We start from the raw sequence: 18891 nt of genomic DNA, 5'->3' as shown, positions 1-18891 counted from the left end.
CTCCCGCGGCACCCACCGCCCCGCCACCCCCTCTTGCCCCTCCCCCCATTCCCCTCGTTACCGCCCCCTTCCCTTATCTCCCCTTCTCCAGTAGCTTCTCCCGCTCCTGCCTCATAGCCGGCTCAGGGAACAGGGCCTTCATCGTCTGCTAGGAGGTCGCTTGACAACGCTTTTTGCACGAGCCGTCTGGCGAGAGAGGAGCAAACTTTCGTGCGGACCACCCTTTTGGTACAGATGTCACCTTTTGCCCCTCAAGGACTGACGAGTTTCGACATTTGTTGCTGGTGAGACTTCTTCACCTACTACTTTCCACGATTCCTCGGTGACTCTTCACTAGACTTTGAGGCGGCTTGCTTCCGAGTTGTACCGTTTCTAGCAGCTAAAGGGATAGAGGCCCTGGACACAACGGTTGCTTCTCTTTTCCTCTGTGTGGCAGGGACCAGACTGACTGGACTCTGGACTTAGTGATCGACTGGCTTCAAGCTGAGGCTCTTGCGTTCTCTCATTACATAGGAGACTTGAGAGTGACAGATTTGGTATGGACTCTATGGCCGTTGGCCAAGTTCTCGGCGACACCTCCAGACACACAAGGATGTAGACACATTGTAATACACTTTTTTGCCGACACACAGAGTCCACCATGCTATGTAGACAGAGGAGGTAGCCCGACGGATGGCACGCTCTTTTTGGGCCTGGGTTGGACAGTCTCTATAATCACGACTATCTCGGGGTCGCTTAGACGAGATTCCTTGCGGGAAATCTCTTTAAATTGTCTTGTACAAGCACCCAAGGCTTTCTCAAGACTCCCCTGGCGTTGCCTTGCTGTTTAGGTGCAAAACCCTAAACCTACAAAAAACACAGCAGGCTGTAATTTCTGCTTCGCATCATTTTGAGTGAACAAACACGTCTACGCGTGTCTCAGAAGCTCTCGCATGCAATGGAATAGTTCCCTTGTAAATTGGACGGGTTTTCACTCGAGAAAACTCTCCGTTTTGGCATTCCTTCGCGATGGAACTGTGCGTACCTGAAGGGGATTAGCAATTAGCTAGTCCGGTTCCTGTAGAGAAGGCTCTTGCTTGGCAAATGCGCATAAAACCCCTAGAATTATACATGGTTATCTAAGAAGCCCAACTAGTGGGGCATTACCATATGTGCAAAGGGGAGAGAGATGCGCGAGAGAAAATTATTGCACTGCATGAAACAAGGGAGAAGGCGAGCTTTCCATTAAAGTTGTGATCACCTGCACCCACTACTCAGACACATTTTGTAGCACAATGACTCAGAAATCAGCCCCTCATTTTTGGGCGCCCCCTCTTGGGATGAGTTTTCCGAAAGAGTGTGTGGCCTGCAGGTTTTTCTCCTAATGCCATGTGTCTAGTTTGCTCCTTTTGGTTAAATTCTTAGTATCGACCAACTTATAAAGTCTTGGCGAGGAGCATTTAACTGAGCCTAACGACTTCTTTCGTTTCACACTGGCCATGCAATGTCCGGGAATTTGTGATTTCAAAAAGAGGGTCCCAAAAATCAATTAAAAATCAAGGGAAAGAAACCAACAAATATATATAGTGGTTGTCATAGCCTCGTGACATACACCCCTCTAAAAATCGTAAACGTCCTCGATTGCATGCCTTATATACATGCCATAGATGATTTAGTGTGGTAAGCACCCCTTTATCATCTCATGTATCCGCAAGAAAGAATGTCAAACATGTGTACAAATGACTTGGTGAGACCTGACGCTTAGGAAGCTTCAGGAGTCGCTTTTGCAAAAGATCTCTTTGCTGAATGTTTCTTTGACAGACCCACTTTCACGTTGCCCTGGAATCCACTGTCTTCTCCCTTCAACAAGGCATGACCAGTGTTGGCATTTTCCATAAGCTGAGTAAGGGTGGTCACTTTATTCTTTATACAGTCATTCATCAGCCCTTTAGGCAGCCCGCAACAATACTGCTCTATGTGCTCTGTCAATGGCACAATCCTGTAGGAAGTTACTGAGAGCAACGCTTCACAAATTTCTAATTGTACTCATCTAAGATTTTGTATGTAGCCGCATTGAGTTGGTGCCAATCCGTCATGACATTGGCTTCAAATATATTTGACCATGTAGATGCAAACATTTGCTTGAAGTAAACCCATGTGGCCAGTGCCTGTCCTTGCATCAACAAAGTCGTCCACCATGAACGCGCATTTCCTTTCAAGAAAGTGACAGCTTGCCTGACCTTGGAGGCCTCTGCAAAATTCCCCCCTACATAAGTTGTATCAAATTGCTGGAGGAGGGTAAGAGGTTTTGCCTTATCCTCAAAGCCGCTGAAAGTATCAAACTTCATAGCTGCACCACTTTCTTTGTATGCTTTTGGCTTTCCTAACACTCCCAAAACATGAGTACAATGGTGGGGATTAGTTGTGCCCCCTGGCCATTGACATTTTGGTTCCCTGGTGTCATATTTGTCTAATGGTCAGAAAAACCAGCCATACCAAAATTGCCATGTGGCACTCCAAACTGGCCTTAATGGCACTGAAACCCCGTTTGCATGCCAATCTTACCATACATGGGGTTTGACATCATGCCCTACATACCCCCAAAAACTATTCGTAGCATGTATTGTTGGATTCCAGGCACATAACCTGCCAAGCTCTGAAACATTGATCCACCCCCGAAATACCCAGGATGCACCGTGGGTGGTGGAAAAACCTGACGCATAACTTGGAAATTAGTTCCTTGTCCATTTAAGCCAACACTTGGGCTCTGAAAGGTGGATGGCTGAACTGGTATAGCCTGTGGAACCGGCGTCCTAACCACCTGTTCGTGGTTAGAAGGAATTTGCCTTGGAGCCCCAAATGACTTCGCAACATGCAAGTGCTCCCTGCCCTACTAGGACGCTTAAGGGACCTGTGCTTGAGCCTCAAGAGGCTCTGAAGCATGAGAAAGTTGGCTTGTTTGCTGTGACACTGGTGGTGCTTGCAGAAATTCCAGAAACCTAGGACTCTGCACCAATCGAGAAACACATTCACAGTAGCCACCAACGGCGTCTTGAACGCATCCTTGTCTAGTTGCCCAATCATACACTCTTGAACTTGTGAGGCATTCACATCAACAAAAGGTATAGGCTGTGAACTCTCACCAACTTCGAATACTGGAGGTACAACCTGTCTGTATTGCAAAGAGAAACCCTGTTCCGTGTCGTCAATTGTCCTGTCATTCACAGTGTAATTCCGAGTTCCTATGCTATGTGTCTTCGTTGAAACCAGCCAAGGCTCACTTCTTGAGGAGAAAGTGATTCTATCCCGACGACGGAACCATGAAACCGGCTAGCAGGGTGGTAAACTTTAGATTTCACCCGATCTTTACATCGATTAACATTACTTGAACTTTACCACAAAAAGGAACTTCACGAATAAACTTGTGACTAGGAATTACACTTCAAGCAAAACACGGTTTGGGAGCTAGAGTGCTTCCAAGAAGACAGCGACACCCTGTTGGCCCCAAAGACTAGCGCCCTTTTCAGTATTTCTTTATTCTTATTACACTGGAGAAAAACTTGTAACTTCTACAAACTGTCCCACTTTTTTCCGGCGAAAATTCCCCTACTCTAACCCGATTTTGGCAGCATAACCACATTAGAAGTCTCTACGGACAAAATCCCAAGTAAACAGTGACTTTCTTGCACTTTAGAGCACTTTAAAAAACCTGGCGAGAAATTACAGCAGGTTGAAATCTTTGTTTTTGGCCTCCAATTTGCACCAAACACTTGTTCGGTGATTCCCAAAAGCTCCTTGACTTGCAGACATCAAAACTAGCTAGTATCCTAAACCTCCAAAAAATTTACAGCAAGCTGTAATTCTCTGTTTTGTGCTCCGATTCATGCGCCGATCACTCTTGTGGGTAGCTCTCGAGCTCCCACATGTGTAGGGTCACTTGCCCTTTGAATTAGACGTGATTCCTCGCGGGAAATCTTTCTAAATTGTCCTGTACAAGCACCCAAGGCTTTCCCAAGTGAAACCCTAAACCTGCTGAAAAACATAGCAGGATGTAATTTTCTATTTCGCATCATTTTGAGGGGAGCAAACATGTCTACGCGTGTCTCAGAAGCTCCCGCCCACAATGGGATAGTTCCCTTGTAAATTGGACGAGTTCACACAAGAAAACTCTCTGTTTTCGCATTCTTTCGCGATGGAGCTGTGCATACCTGCAGGGGATTAGCAATTAGCTAATCCGGTTTCTATACAGAAGGCACTTGCCTTGGCAAACGTGCATAAAACCCCCAGAACTGTACATGGTCATTTGGGAAGCCCAACTAGTGGGGCATTACCATATGCAAAGGGGAGAGAGAGATGCGCGAGAGCAAATTATCGCGTTGCATGAGACAAGGGAGAAGGCAAGCTTTCCATTAAAGCTGTGGTCACCTGCACCCTCTACTCACAGACACACTGTGCAGCACAATGACTCAAAAATCAGCCCCTCATTTTTGGGCGTCCCCTCTTGGGATGAGCTTTCCGGAAGAGTGTGGCTTGCGGGTTGCTCTCCTACTGCCAAGTGTCGAATTTGCTCCTCTTGGTTAAATTCCTAGTATTCACCAACTTATAAAGTCCTGGCGAGGGGCCTAAATGACTATAAGTGTAAGGTGCAGCAGAATGAATGTTGTATTTTCTCAAGATAGTGATCTTTATTGCTCAAGGTTCCTTTTAGTTCTTAGGGAAAGAGAGAGCTTTCCGTCTTGTGGAGAGTGCTACGATCACGAACAAAGTGAGTGGGTATTGTGCGTGCAAGTGAATGAGACTGAGAGAAGGAGAGAGAAGAGATATGACACCGAGAGGTTGTAAAACCCTCCTCCGAAGGCCCCACTCTCGTCGGCGAGAGTGGTCTACTTTGATTGCACAAAGGTGTACAATGCGAATGCAATGGACTAATGCAATGGGACTATGCCGATGACGATGATGACGACGGCGACTTAGGCTGAAATCTGTGATCTTCTTGGTGGCTGAAAATGACTGTTTCGGGCTGGTTTCATGGCTGAAAATTACTGTCTTTGTCGGGCTGAGATGAGGATAAAGAACGCTGATGTAATCTGCTCTTTGGCTGCGTTTTTGGAGAGAAGCTCTTGGCTGAAAAACGCTGTGACAGCAGATACCTTCTTGCTGAAAATGACTGTTTTGCAAGTGTTAGTAAATCCTTACCGGCTACGGTTATTCTGCTGCAACTGATGATGAAAACGCTGATCCTACTGAGGTGTTTCCTGGCGTTAGTAAAGGCTGAAATCGCTGCAGATCTGCAAGCAAATGCAAGCGTTAGTAATTCTTGAGGGTGCTGCTGCCAGATGGGGGTAAAACGCCAAGCAAGTGTGGCCTTGGGTGGCGATGGCAGGCTCTGGAAAAACGCCCAGGAAGGGAGAGGTAGGCTATGGTGAAAACGTTGGCTTTGGTGGGAGTGGCCTCGCCAAGGGAATGGAGAGGGTCTCGCTGAGAGAGGGTGGGACACCTGTTGCTTGGGGTAGCCTGCTGTGTCTTTGCTCATCTGCCAATTTGTGCTAACTTGGGTTTGCTTATATATTAACTTACCCAATTTGCCCTACTGAGTACCCAACAAAAGTCACTTAATAAATAAGTGAAAAATGTCAAAAATAGGGAAAAATGGGATAAAGTCCTCTGAAAAATCCCCAAACTAACTCTGATGGAATCTAATGGAAATGCTTATGCTTATGCAGTGTGCAACCAGAGGATATGCATCTACACTGAGTGACTGGGCATGCACGGTCTACGAATAGACTCACAAAAGTGCCAGCTCACTTCTAACATAACTTGATTGGACTTGACGGAAACCCTGCTATGGTGTAGCTTGTCCACGGACACATAGGGTTGGGATGTGTCATGTGACATCCCCTCCTTTTTAAAGTGAGGTACTGGTACCGAGCTGCATGGCTTCCTTGTAGTCTGCCAAGAACTCTGGATAATCCTTGAAGAACTCTTCGTCTACCCACACCGCTTCATGGGTTCCTCGATCTTTGAACTTCAAAAAATATTGTCGTACTTGTTTCTTCGAACCATGGCGAAACCGATGCAACAAAACTTGCTCCGGCTCCATGACTTCTGCTTCATCTATGATCTCTGGTTCTTCTTCTTCCGAAACGTCCGTTGGAGGTGTTCCCTGAAACACTTTCAATCAAGAAACATGGAAAACGTTGTGCATTGACCATGAGTTAGGCAACTTCAATTTCATTGAAACCTCATTAATCTTTTTGATGACTGGAAATGGACCATACATACGAAAAGATAACTTAGGACATTTCTTTCCAACTTGCTTAAGACGCTGTTTCATAATTCGTAGATACACCCAATCTCCTTCCTTGATCAAGACCTCCTGACGATGCTTGTTAGCCTAAAAGAATAAGATTCCTGAGCCTTGCTTAGCCGAAGCTTCACACTCTCAGAAATCTCATCCAATGACTGACTCTCAGCAATGGCATCAGGCATTTGACTGACCGATCGAGTCAACAGTGACTGGAATCGGCAGCCAAAAGCTGCCTCATACGGAGTTCGACCAATAGCAGAAGAGAAGGAATCATTGAGAATAGCCTGAACCAATGGGAGATAGAGCTCCCACTGAATTGCTGATCATGAACATAAGACTTAAACACATCAAAAGCCAATTGATTATAAATTTCCGTTTGACCATCTGACTGTGGATGAAAAGCGGATGAAAAATTCAACTTTGTGCCAAAACTTTCAAAGAGTGCACGCCAAAAGTTGGACGTAAACTTAACATCCCTTTCTGAAACAATGTACTTTGGCAAACTACAGAGGGGTACCAATGCTTTATGAACAATCGTGCAACATCTTGTGTAGTAACTATGGCCTTACAAGGAATCAACATGTAGAATTTGCTGAAACGATCAACAATAGTTAAACATCGAGTGTTCCTTGAATGCTGACTTGGTGGTAAGTTAGTCACAAAATCCATAGAGATATCTTGAAAAGGTCCCACGGGAATAGGCAGCAGAAGCAAGTGGCCTTGTTGCTTACCCCGAGGAGCTTTTACTTTTTGACATATAGTGCAATGTGTGACATAACTAAACACATCTTTTCGCATTTTAGGCCAATAGAAAAATCGTTCAATCTTTTCCAATGTGGTGTTCATAGACCTGTGCCCACCCGTGAGAGAGTCATGTGCATCATGCAATATGGCTGGCCTGAGAGAGGGAAACACACATAGACGCTGACGAAAAAATAACAATCCATCACGAATGAGATAGTTGCTGGGCGCTTGGAAGTAAGAGCCTGCAACCAATACTTAACCAAAGTCCGAATTTGCATACTGATTCTTCATGCTGTCGAAAGACTCACCCTGTATGGAAAATGTGGTTCTTGACTCAAGAGCCAAAATCTGTCCTTTGCGACTCAGCGCCTCTGCAACAGGGTTAGCTTTTCCAGGCACATACTCAATCAAACCGCCAAATTGCTCAAAAAATTGTGACCACCGCGCTTGGCGATCACTCCAATGTGCACTAGGCATAGAGTGTAGCCACTTGAGGGCTTGATGATCTGTGCGCACTGTAAACTCTCTACCATACAAAAAATGCTTCCAATGCTTAAGAGAGTGAATGACAGACAAAAGTTCTTTATCATAAAGTGAATAATTCTTTTCTGCACTATTGACTCATTGAGCTTCCGGCTAAGGAAAGCTACTGGGCGACCATGTTGTTGGAGCACAGCGCCTATGGCGACATTGCTCGCATCCGTCCATACCTCAAAGGGATCATCCCAAGAGGCAAGGATAATACACGGTGCTTCTGTCACTCACCGCAACCTTGAGAGCTGCGAAAGCCTCAATGGCTGCCTCGGGCAAGTCTACGCACTGACGGCGAGTGTTTACCCCTTTCAAAACATCAATCATAGGTGCAGCAATGCGTGCAAAATTCTCTATGTGCGAACTATATGCTTGACATAAACCAAGAAAAGAACGCACATCATATGCAGTTTTGGGCAAATCCCAATTACGAACCTGTTCTACCTTCACGGGGTCTAGCTTGACGCCTTCTGCAGAAATGATATAACCCAGATAAGTGACTTTAGTAAGAAAAAATTCCGACTTCTTAGCTGCAATATACAACTGACACTCATCCAAACGAGTTAGTACCCTTTCAACATCTAATCATGTTGCTTCCACGATGCAGAAAAAATGAGAATATCATCTAAAAAGATGAACACACATACACCTACCATATCGCCGAAACTACCTACCATGAGACGATTGAACGTACCCACGGCTCCTGTAAATATAAAAGGCATAACAATATACTCCCATTGCCCTCGCTCAGTGCGAAAGGCAGTCTTGAAAATGTTGCCTTTGAATACCCGTACCTGATGGTATCCACTTTTGAGATCGACCTTGCTGAAAACCTTTGCCCCATTGAGCTTATCCAAGATATACTCAATGCGAGGCATCGGAAACTTGTTCTTGACGGTAATCTTGTTCAATGCTCTGTAATCAACACACAAACGAGACGAACCATCCTTCTTGCGAACGAACAAAATAGGGGCAGCAAAAGGACTTACACTAGGACGTATGAATCCTCTAGCCACCAACTCCGTGAGTTGTCGCTCTAACTCTTCCTCCTGTGACTTGTTCAAACGGTAGGGAGCCTTACTGACAGGCTCCGCCCCCTTCATAAGCTCGATGCGATGGTCCTCCGGCCGCTCTGGTGGGAGACGAGGTGGAAGATCATCCTGCAAAAAGAGATGTTTAAATTTCGTAAACAACTCCGAATACTTACCTGGAGCCTGAATGCTCTTGGAAACTGGGGCAGCATAGATGAATGCCGCTTGTGCTCCTCGTCGTAATTCACACTTTGCCTGCACATGCGAGATGAGAGGCAAAGAATGCAAGCCCTCCTCATCACGAATGATGAGGGGGGAATCTGTTTTGGCATGCAAAGTGAGAGTGAGAGCCTCCCAATCAACGAGAGGATTCAGTTCACGAAACCATTTCATGCCTAAAATCATATCACATCCTGAGAGAGGAGACACAAGAAATTTCCTACAAAAAGAAGCTTGTTGAACGGTAAACATCACATCAAGGCACTCCTTCGTGATGAGAGAGTCCATCCCTGGAGCGAAGCCAGAAACCTTGATAGGAGATTTCTGACTAACCTTTAGGCGGGCTCTCTCAACAAGAGGGGGACTAATCACATCATGCATACTGCCTGGATCAAACAATATGATAAAACATTGTCCTTTTACATGACCATAACACTTCATGAGAGATTCATCAATGTGTGTGTCAGAGTCATGAGAAGATGCAGGTTGTGTTATGACAGAGTTTGTGGTAGTTGTGGGTGCCTTTGGTTCTTTAGGTGGGACTGTCTTAGGACAGGCCTTCTTAATGTGACCCTTGACATGACATTGAAAACATCTACCTTCTTTAGCATAAATCACTTGTTCTTCCGCCATGATGTATCCTCCTATAATTCCTTGAGAAGCTTTTTCATCAGGGGTTAGCTTAGGTTTTGCAGGTGTTTTAGCTTTACCCTTAGATTCATTGTTAGGGTTCTTTTTCGAGGAATTAGAGGAAGAAGGGCTAGAAGAATTTCCATGCTTACCATTCTTACCGTTCTTACCATTCTGTGTGTTCTAAGAATTCTGAGATGCTCCTTGAGAAGACTTGTTCTCCTTAGGCTTTCCCTTGTTGTGCTTCATCTCTTGGGCGAGAGCGATTGCTACCGCCTTGTTGAGATCCGCGGGGTCAAAGACTTCAACATCAAACTTGATGTATTCGTCTAACCCAAAGAGAAAAGCCTCTTTGCGCTCATCATCCGACTTGCGTAATTGAGTGCCTAGCTACAAAACACGGTTAGAAAAAGACATGATTGGCATACCATGTTGCTTGAGATTATACCAATCCTCTTTCAATCGTGCGAGGTACTGAGGTGGCATAAACGGCGCCTTGAGCTTGTCTTGGAAATCAGCCCAACTAAAAGAGAGGGGCGTGAAATCGTCGGCTGTCTCTAGGTGCGCAGCTAGCTGTGCCTCTTGCCATGCATGGTACCAATGGCATCGCCGGCAAGGTACATAGGTGCCGTCAAAACTTTGCTATTTCCTGTTTTCTTAGTTGTCGCAAAATAAGCATTAAATTGATGCAACCAAGAATGAATCGCCGTAGCATCCATCTTACCATCATACTTACTAAAAGTCAACTTTTCAGTGACGGGGTTGTTGGAATCCGCATCGTGGCTTGCACCACTAGAGGAACTCCCACGATCTTTGGGTGGTTCGGTCTTCGAGGCTAGCATGTGGGAACGAAATTCTTGATGGCGAATCTCTCTTTGAGCTTCTCGTTCATCGCGCTCGCGTTCGAAAGCAAGTCGATTTTCTTCTTGGTTTGCGGCAAGAGCAAGGCACTCACGTTCCTGAGCAAGGCGATTTTCCTCTTGTTTTGCGACAAGTGTGGCGTTTCTTTCATCGCGCTCGCGGTCCTTGGCTTCTTGTGCTTCTGCTTTGGTTGCGAGTTGTGCCAATGCAACTCGATTCGTTTCTTGTTGTTGTGCCATCATGTCCAACATCGACTTGACCATCATCTCCATAGGAGTGAGGACAACTCGTGGCGTAGATGGCGAAGGGGGAGGGTTGGAAAAATCTCCTGGTGGGGAAAATCGTTCGTCGCCTCTCTCATGCTCATCACCTAAATGCGAAGTATCCATGCCGCTTCGGGTGACGACCATGCACTAGGATCTTTGGTTCTTAAGTTCACGAGGAACTTGGTTCTTGAGGTTTTCGAGGTTTTCTTTTGCTTGCAAATCGCGGTTGAGAAGGATCTTCTCTTCACCCGAGTTCTACCCTTTTCTGTGGGCGCACCCCTTGGCGGCCTTGCGCTCACACCAAGGTTGCTTTTTCCCACCTCGCGTCGATTGGCCGGCTGCTAAGTGCACGGTCCGCTCTCAGTGAGTGAAAAGAGACGCAAGGGGAGGCTAGACAAGCCCTTCTTTCTTGGGATTCCTGTCACTCTGCAACAAACACGATTAGGAATCGCCACGCCCAAGTAAACTTGGGTTCGTGCGATCTCGACAAGCAAAAAAAAAAATTCCTGTGGTTCTTTCCTTGAGTAATGCAGAACACTTCCAAAGCTCTGATACCAATGTAAGGTGCAGCGGAATGAATGTTGTATTTCTCAAGATTAGTGATCTTTATTTCTCAAGGTTCCTTTTAGTTCTTAGGGAAAGAGAGAGCTTTCCGTCTTGTGGAGAGTGCTATGATCACGAACAAAGTGAGTGGGTATTGTGCATGCAAGTGAATGAGACTGAGAGAAGGAGAGAGAAGAGATACGACACCGAGAGGTTTTAAAACCCTCCTCCGAAGGCCCCACTCTCGTCGGCGAGAATGGTCTACTTTGATTGCACAAAGGTGTACAATGCGAATGCAATGGGACTATGCCGATGAGGATGACGACGACGGCGACTTAGGCTGAAATCTGTGATCTTCTTGGTGGCTGAAAATGACTGTTTCGGGCTGGTTTAATGGCTGGAAATTACTGTCTTTGTCGGGCTGAGATGAGGATCAAAAACGCTGATGTAATCTGCTCTTTGGCTGCGTTTTTGGAGAGAAGCTCTTGGCTGAAAAACGCTGTGACAGCAGATACCTTCTTGCTGAAAATGACTGTTTTGCAAGTGTTAGTAAACCCTTACCGGCTACGGTTATTTTGCTGCAACTGATGATGAAAACGCTTATCCTACTGAGGTGTTTCCTGGCGTTAGTAAAGGCTGAAATCGCTGCAGATGTGCAAGCAAATGCTAGCGTTAGTAATTCTTGAGGGTGCTGCTGATGGGGGTAAAACGCCAAGCAAGTGTGGCCTTGGGTGGCGATGGCAGGCTCTGGAAAAACGCCCAGGAAGGGAGAGGCGCTATGGTGAAAACACTGGCTTTGGTGGGAGTGGCCTCGCCAAGGGAATGGAGAGGGTCTTGCTGAGAGAGGGTGGGATACCTGCTGCTTGGGGAAGCCTGCTGTGTCTTTGCTCATCTACCAATTTGTGCTAACTTGGGTTTGCTTATATATTAACTTACCCAATTTGCCCTACTGAGTACCCAACAAAAGTCACTTAATAAATAAGTGGAAAATGTCAAAAAATAAGAAAAAATAGGATAAAGTCCTCTGAAAAATCCCCAAACTGACTCTGATGGAATTTGATGGAAATGCTTATGCTTATGCAGTGTGCAACCAGAGGATATGCATCTACACTGAGTGACTGGGCATGCACGGTCTACGAATAGACTCACAAAAGTGCCAGCTCACTTCTAATCTAACTTGATTGGACTTGAGGAAAACCCTGCTATGGTGTAGCTTGTCCACGGACACATAGGGTTGGGATGTGTCACGTGACAATAAGTGAGCCGACACTTCTTTACTAGTGGGATTCCAATGCCCATCCTCCCAACCATCTCATGGCTGCCTGACCTTGAGTCCTGCGGGTGAAACTCTCGGCCAATGGCCGTTTCACACTGGCCATGCAATGTCTGGGCATTTGTGATTTCAACAAGAGGGTCCCAAAAATTAAATAAAAGTCAAGGGAAAGAAACCAGCAAATAAATAAATAAATAAATAAATATATATATATATATATATATATATATATATATATATATATATATATATATATATATATATATAGTGGTTGTCACAGCCTTATGACAGTTGTTGCTCATGTGCGAGAGATTGATGAGGCTATCCCTGCTAAATGGCATGGCTACGTTGGGGGACAAATTGGTTGACCATGTCTGCATTACAACGGAGGCACCGCTTTGGAGATTGTGGTTGTGGGAGGGGTGGCCCCTAGCTGATTTTGAGTGGGATCCTAGCGATTGGCAGTGGCCTTCTTTGGAGAATGATGGGGCCCCTCTTTCATTTTTTAAGTACACTATCTCTCTTGGGAGGAAGCTTATCTTGCGGACACGACACCCACCTCACTGTCCACGTCAGTCAGAGGTATTGTGAGATCTCCCACTTTTCAGCAACAGTTTTGGTCATACATATGTTTTTCATGTGGATGATATCACATGCAGGGTTGCGTGTTGGCACTTAGGTGGTGGTTAATGGTCACGATCCGACTTGTCAGTGGTGTACTTTACACCCTTGGTCTTTGAGGCCTTGTTTCTGGACTTGTGCATATGCACAACAACTGTGGAGGGCAGCTTGTTGTTTGTTGATGAGAGTGGGCATACATGATGATTTCATGACATTGGGGGGTAGTTGCATGGCTTTTGCAATTTCCGGGGTCCCACACCTTTTTGCAAGGCTTGCCAACAGACGTGGTCTTCATGCTCACTTCATTGGGATATAGACCAGGCACTCTACAGATGATTGCAGATGTGGTCTGGATCTCTACTTGCAGGATACAGTTCTTACTACGATCTGCAACATCACTCTTTGGACCATGTGGAAGGCTCGATGTGCTCATATTGTGGGCTCACAATCTTCTCCTACATCCACCACTTTGACAACCATTTGGGTTGAGATGCTACATACTCTTTGCAGCCAATGGGATACTTCAGCAGGCTCCTCCAAGGCAATAGAAAGGCGTAGATGCTCCTTTCTTCAAATATGGATACCATGGTCTTATCAGATGGCCTTAGGCACCTCCCTAGTGGTTCATTCTACATTCCTCTTAGAGAAAGCATATCGTGAATTAATCTATACTTCACATCATTGTGCTTTGTCTACGTTGGATAGCACTCTCACTGTCACAATGCAAAACTATAACTTTGGCACTAATGCCCAAATCTCCCACTACAAGGAGTATAACCAGATGGCGAAGCGGGTAGACACTGAGATAGACTCAAACACAACTAAATAGAAGTGGAAACACTTTACAGGTATGTTCTTAGATGACAGAGACAAGACGAAGTTTGCCTAACCAAAGTGTTGGCCCGAAAATAGGTGCCACAGTCTCAGTGCCAATTGGAACATATGCCATCAACTATTTAGTCCATAAGGCCCAAAATCTGTGAAAAGCGTATGCTATAAATAACAAGACCACAAAAGCAACCGATATTTACAAATACCACCAAAAGACACTGGTAAAAATTGTCCATGCTGAAAACAGCCTAAATGCTTGAATGGAAATAACTGCCACGTCAGTAGCTTGTGCGGCCCGCACTTCGCAAATGAATTTGCAGCGCAATTCTGGGTGCCACATCAACAAATCCTAGCCCGCTCTCTCTTTCTTTTCTAATTCTGTTCCTACCTAATTAGTGGCCATGCCATGTCACTGAGTCGTCACAAGGAGTAAACCATATAGCTTCCTTGCTGGCATCTGACACGACATGTTCTGCTTCTATGGTAGAGGTAACTGGGGACGACATTGTAAGATAAAAAGCTCAAATTTTCCATAAAGCAACATACTGTGGGAATATTCAAAATCATCCTATATGCCATTGCTGATAATGGGCCTCTGCAAAATTATACCCCCAACAGATCAGCGGTCTAGGACATGCACATCTGGCTTGAAAGGAAGCTATGGAGGATCCTACTTCGTAATAAAGTCAGAATTTAGAAGATACAGAAGTTCATAATGTAGGAAAGGGAACTAGAAATGTGTGCCTTTGTTGTGACAAATATGTTGACAAGTATGATTCCTCTCTTTATCACCTGCAGCTGACATTCAGTACGTTTGGTTTAAATGAAACACAATTTACATATTCTGAAGCTTGCTTATTATTCGGAATTAAGATTTACATCTATATGTTCTGCAGTTATGGGTTGATGTGGGAGCTGCCAAAACAACAGTCAAAAGGGCAGCTCCTGCTAAACGTTTCAATGGCCTTTCTTCTCCATCGACTAAGGATGTGGTTCAGGGTAGGGGCACACAACTCCAGAATGAACCTCTTTGCAGGGACTCAAGTCCGGCAATGGCAAACTTATCCACATTTCAACGTGCGCCACAAGAAGAACGGCTAAAACAAGCAAGGATTAGCGTTCAGCCTGGTAATGTGTTATCGTAACAATATGCTATATTTACTTTGGCCGTCTTCGTTTTGGATTGCTAACTTCTTGGCTTCTATTGACAGAGGCAGAAGCCTTGAGAGCTAAGGAATATACTAAGCCTGGAAACATTGATACTGGAACAGTACAATCTATGAAGCACAAAATGCCACAGTCAGCAGCTCTTGCCACTAATGTTGTTTCAACTTTGCAGCCTCTTACAACAATACTAACCACTGCTAAGGTAACCAACCTCTCAACTTTGGTAGATATCTTAAGGACATAACCATGCCTAGAAGAAAATCATAAGTAGTATGTTAAAGCTGCAGAATCAGGTATCTCCAGGCGTTGAATCCATGCCTCAAACTAGCAGAGAACAAGAATCTCAGAATGTTTTTCTTTCGAATCAAGTAACTTATATGGGCCCCTCAAGCATTGAATTAACTACTCAAAACACAATTGAGCTGAAAGTAAGCCCTATTGAAACCCCTAGCAGCATAGACTTTGGGAGAAGAGATATATTTGAAACGGCAGCAGTCACAAGTGCAAACCACGAGAAACGATCTTTTTCATCAAGGAAATCCCCTGTGACATCCCTATATGAATCACAAAAGAAAGGAGCGTCAATCAATCTGCAAAATAATTCTGCAGTAAAGCAGCAGCAGGGGCCTTCAGGAAGCTTGTTTATGTCACCTGGAGCGGGAATCAATCAAAGCGCATCCCAATTAGTTGGAAGCAACCCAATGAAATCTGCTAATCTGCATACAGAAGTTGGGACTGGGAGTGTTTTGACAAGCTCTAGCCCCTCTAGTGGAAACATAGTTAGCAGCTTGTCGTCTTTAGAACAGAGCAGTAGGCCCTTGTTCTCGCTGCAAATTGAGTCACATCCCAACGCAACAAGCCAAGGGCAAAGCTCTTCTCTTTTTGCTCCAACAAGCCTTGCACAACCATCATCCCGTGAGCCAACACGTGAGCCTTGGGGTTCCTCAAGCTCGGAGAGTCCATCTTCTTCAAGCCTGTCAACAAAACCCTCAAATTTTATGGCTGCTTTCAGTTCAGTTCAGGAAACCAGTTCAGCTTCTACTCTGCCTTTACCTTCTGCTGGTGTTTGTTCACAGACATCTCCATCATTTGCTGGTCCTTCAGTATTGTCTGTGAAACCTCTGAACGCCTTCAACAACGATATAATGCCGGCTGAACAGCCGTACTTTCCTTCAACAGCCAGTGTGTCATCGAGCTTCCTTCCAGTTCAGGGACCTCCCACTGTCAGTGATGAAGAGGAAATGGAAGAGGAGGCAAACACCATAAGTGATTTTGAATCTAATAGTTTTGCTGGTTTTGGTCTTGAATCTTCCTCATCTGCCACTTCTCAAAATCCAAGCCCCTTTGGTCTGGGATCATCTTTGTCGCCTGCAGCATCTAAGCCTTCAAACCCATTTGGTGCTTCCTCTGTTTGGAATCAATCAAGTCCATCAAGCTTGTCACCACCAGCTGGGCAGTTGTTCAAGCCTGCTGCTTTTTCTCTTCCAACACCACAATTAGCAGCATCATCAGCTACTTCCACTCTGTTTGGGAACAACCCTACACCTGGAGCAGGTAGTAACTTCCATGGTGGGCATGGAGGGTTTGGTATTTCAGCACAGCCAAGTGCTGGTTTCAGTAATCCAAATCAGCCCAGTGCTGGTGGACAACAAGCATTAGGCAATGCTCTCGGTTCATTTGGACAAACAAGGCAGATAGGGGGCCCCTTTAATATTTCTTCCAGTCCTGGTGGTTTTGCATTGGCAACTGGTGGGGGGTTTGCCGGTGTTGCATCCGGTGGTGGCTTTGCTGGTGTTGGCGCTGGTGGCGCTTTTGCAAGTGCAGCAACAGGTAACTTGGGATACATTAGTTAATGTGTCTTTCAAAAACTGTAGGTCATTATTTTGGAGTGCACAGCTAATCCAGCACAAGTTTACAGGGCATAAACTTTATTATTTTCAGGTACTGGCTTTGGTACTTTTTCTGCAGCGGGCATAGGCGGATCCACCTCTTCAAATGTCAATCCCGGTGGTTTTGGAGCATATAGTGGTGGCGCTTTTTCCGCTTTTAGTGGAGGTAATACAAACTCCAGTATCTTCACTCAGATGAGGAAGTGAGCATTGATGCTGTTTCTTTGTGATCCTGGAATATGATTGCCCTTGAATATAAATTTCTCTTCCTGCTGAGAATCTTTGAGCGTACCCATATGAAAGAGACCGACCCTCATGCGTTGGTCAAAGAAGTAAACCATTACCAGCGATGCCTCTCAATTTCATTTTCTTGGTTGTTGCTGAAGGAAATTTCCCTGGCCCTTTGCGACTCTTTGAGGTAGATCTTTGTGACTCATTTTCAAGCATAGATGCAATGCACACGTTACACAAATGTACATGTAACAGGTGTACTTTTAAGGTCGTAGCAGCAATTATAGACTTTGAATAACACTGTTTCATTCTACAAGGAGATTAGTGGCTTATTCTGAGCAGTACCTTGGATTTCTTAAGCAAATCTATGAATGAGGAACCTCACATGCGTTTCCTTAAGACACGTGTCCTGTTAATGTAAATTTTGTTGAGGTGCAATCCAAGTTTTTGGATATGCTGAATTTGAAAACGATGGTGAAGTCAAACTGTAGTGGGTATGATGTTTTGGCATCAGGCTCCGTGTATTCCAAGAAGTTCAACCAGAAGGATGAAAAGTTGATTGATTCAAGTTTCAGGGTTTGGGTTTAAGGTACGCCCATGTGCACACATTGGATGGAATCAAAAATGAGTCTTGTTTACTATGTCTTGCTCTTTTCTTTGATATGTAAGTCTTGTTTACTGTGTCTTGCTCTTTTCTTTCTCTGGTATTTAGGTGCTTTTGCTTAGCATCTTCTTCTAAGATGTATTCCATGCTGGTAGTGCCATTGAACATTGCAGAAACAATTCTAAACAGTGTAACCTTGTCCACTCTCCACTTTTACTATGAGCTGAGCGCATTGGATGGAATCAAAGGTGAAGCCTGTTTATTCTAGATTTTGTTCTCTCTTTCTTGGTATCTCTAGTAACAAGGTACTAGAGAGAGAGAGAGAGAGAGAGAGAGAGAGAGAGAGAGAGAGAGAGAGAGAGAGAGAAATGAAATGTTGTATTAAACGTCTTCAAAAGGCCAAAATGACCTATGAGACCAAAGTGATACAATCTTGGTGGATCTAATACAATTACTAGGTACAAAATAAAAATGAAGTAAAGTGAAAAACTAAAATCACCATCATCATCAATTTCCGAGGATGCCCGGCATCGGGCCTTGTCCGAGAAAATATTGCATCGATCACTGAAGAGCATCGTCAATGTCGCCTTTGTAAATAGTTGTACTGGACGTCTCCCATGTTGTGCTAGAATAGTCCTGATCCTTTGATGGAGTCTCCGTTGATGTCGTACTTGCCCTCGTAGACTTGGGCGTCTAGCTCTCCATAGCTCAATGGCTCTGTCAACTAATATACCTTTGGTATAGGTGGGCTCTGAAGTCTGTTGTGAAGCTTGCTCATCTGACTGCCGAGTCCCTGCTCTAAAGAAGTCAGTGATATCCCTTTGTGAATGTCTCCCATTGCGTGATCTCCTCAAGAGACTCTCCCTGTGTCTGTGTAGCTCTAGCAAAAACAACCCGAGGCATCTTTGATCCTAATATCTCATGACTCTCTCCAGCGGTCCAAGGCCCTCTCTAAATAGACAATGAAAGCGGCCTTCTATCTCCTAGTATACCAGACAATGACATATGTGATGTAACTCTATCTCTGGCTCTATATGACACAGCCGGAAAATCCTGGCCTCTGCTGGTACTCTCCTAAATCTGCCAATTTCAATCTCTAATTGATGCGATGATGTGCGTATCTGACTAATAGCACATTATGCCCCATGGGATAATTGAGTGTCC

At 44.9% G+C, this 18891-nt stretch overlaps 1 protein-coding gene across 4 annotated transcripts in view; it reads left to right on the top strand.

Annotated features, from left to right (window-relative positions):
- Window positions 1-17715, top strand: part of LNO1 (Nuclear pore complex protein) — a 184333-nt gene extending 166618 nt beyond the window's left edge. For 2 of the 4 annotated variants that reach the window (XM_086510691.1, XM_086510689.1), the window contains exons 17-20: window positions 14733-14964; window positions 15048-15205; window positions 15285-16833; window positions 16945-17715. In XM_086510691.1, coding sequence (XP_086366817.1) covers window positions 14733-14964; window positions 15048-15205; window positions 15285-16833; window positions 16945-17099 — 2094 coding nt within the window. In that variant the 3' untranslated portion in view covers window positions 17100-17715. The remainder of the gene's footprint in view (window positions 1-14732; window positions 14965-15047; window positions 15206-15284; window positions 16834-16944) is intronic. The other 2 variants (XM_086510690.1, XM_086510692.1) reach the window with 1 other exon arrangement.
- Window positions 17716-18891: the final 1176 nt, after the last annotated feature.

Source organism: Adiantum capillus-veneris, chromosome 4 (genome assembly GCF_014529385.1).
Source record: "Adiantum capillus-veneris isolate H3 chromosome 4, ASM1452938v2, whole genome shotgun sequence".
In the NCBI taxonomy this organism is placed as follows: Eukaryota; Viridiplantae; Streptophyta; class Polypodiopsida; order Polypodiales; family Pteridaceae; genus Adiantum; species Adiantum capillus-veneris.
Note: the sequence above shows the minus strand (reverse complement) of the source record. Positions and strands in the feature narration are given on the sequence as shown.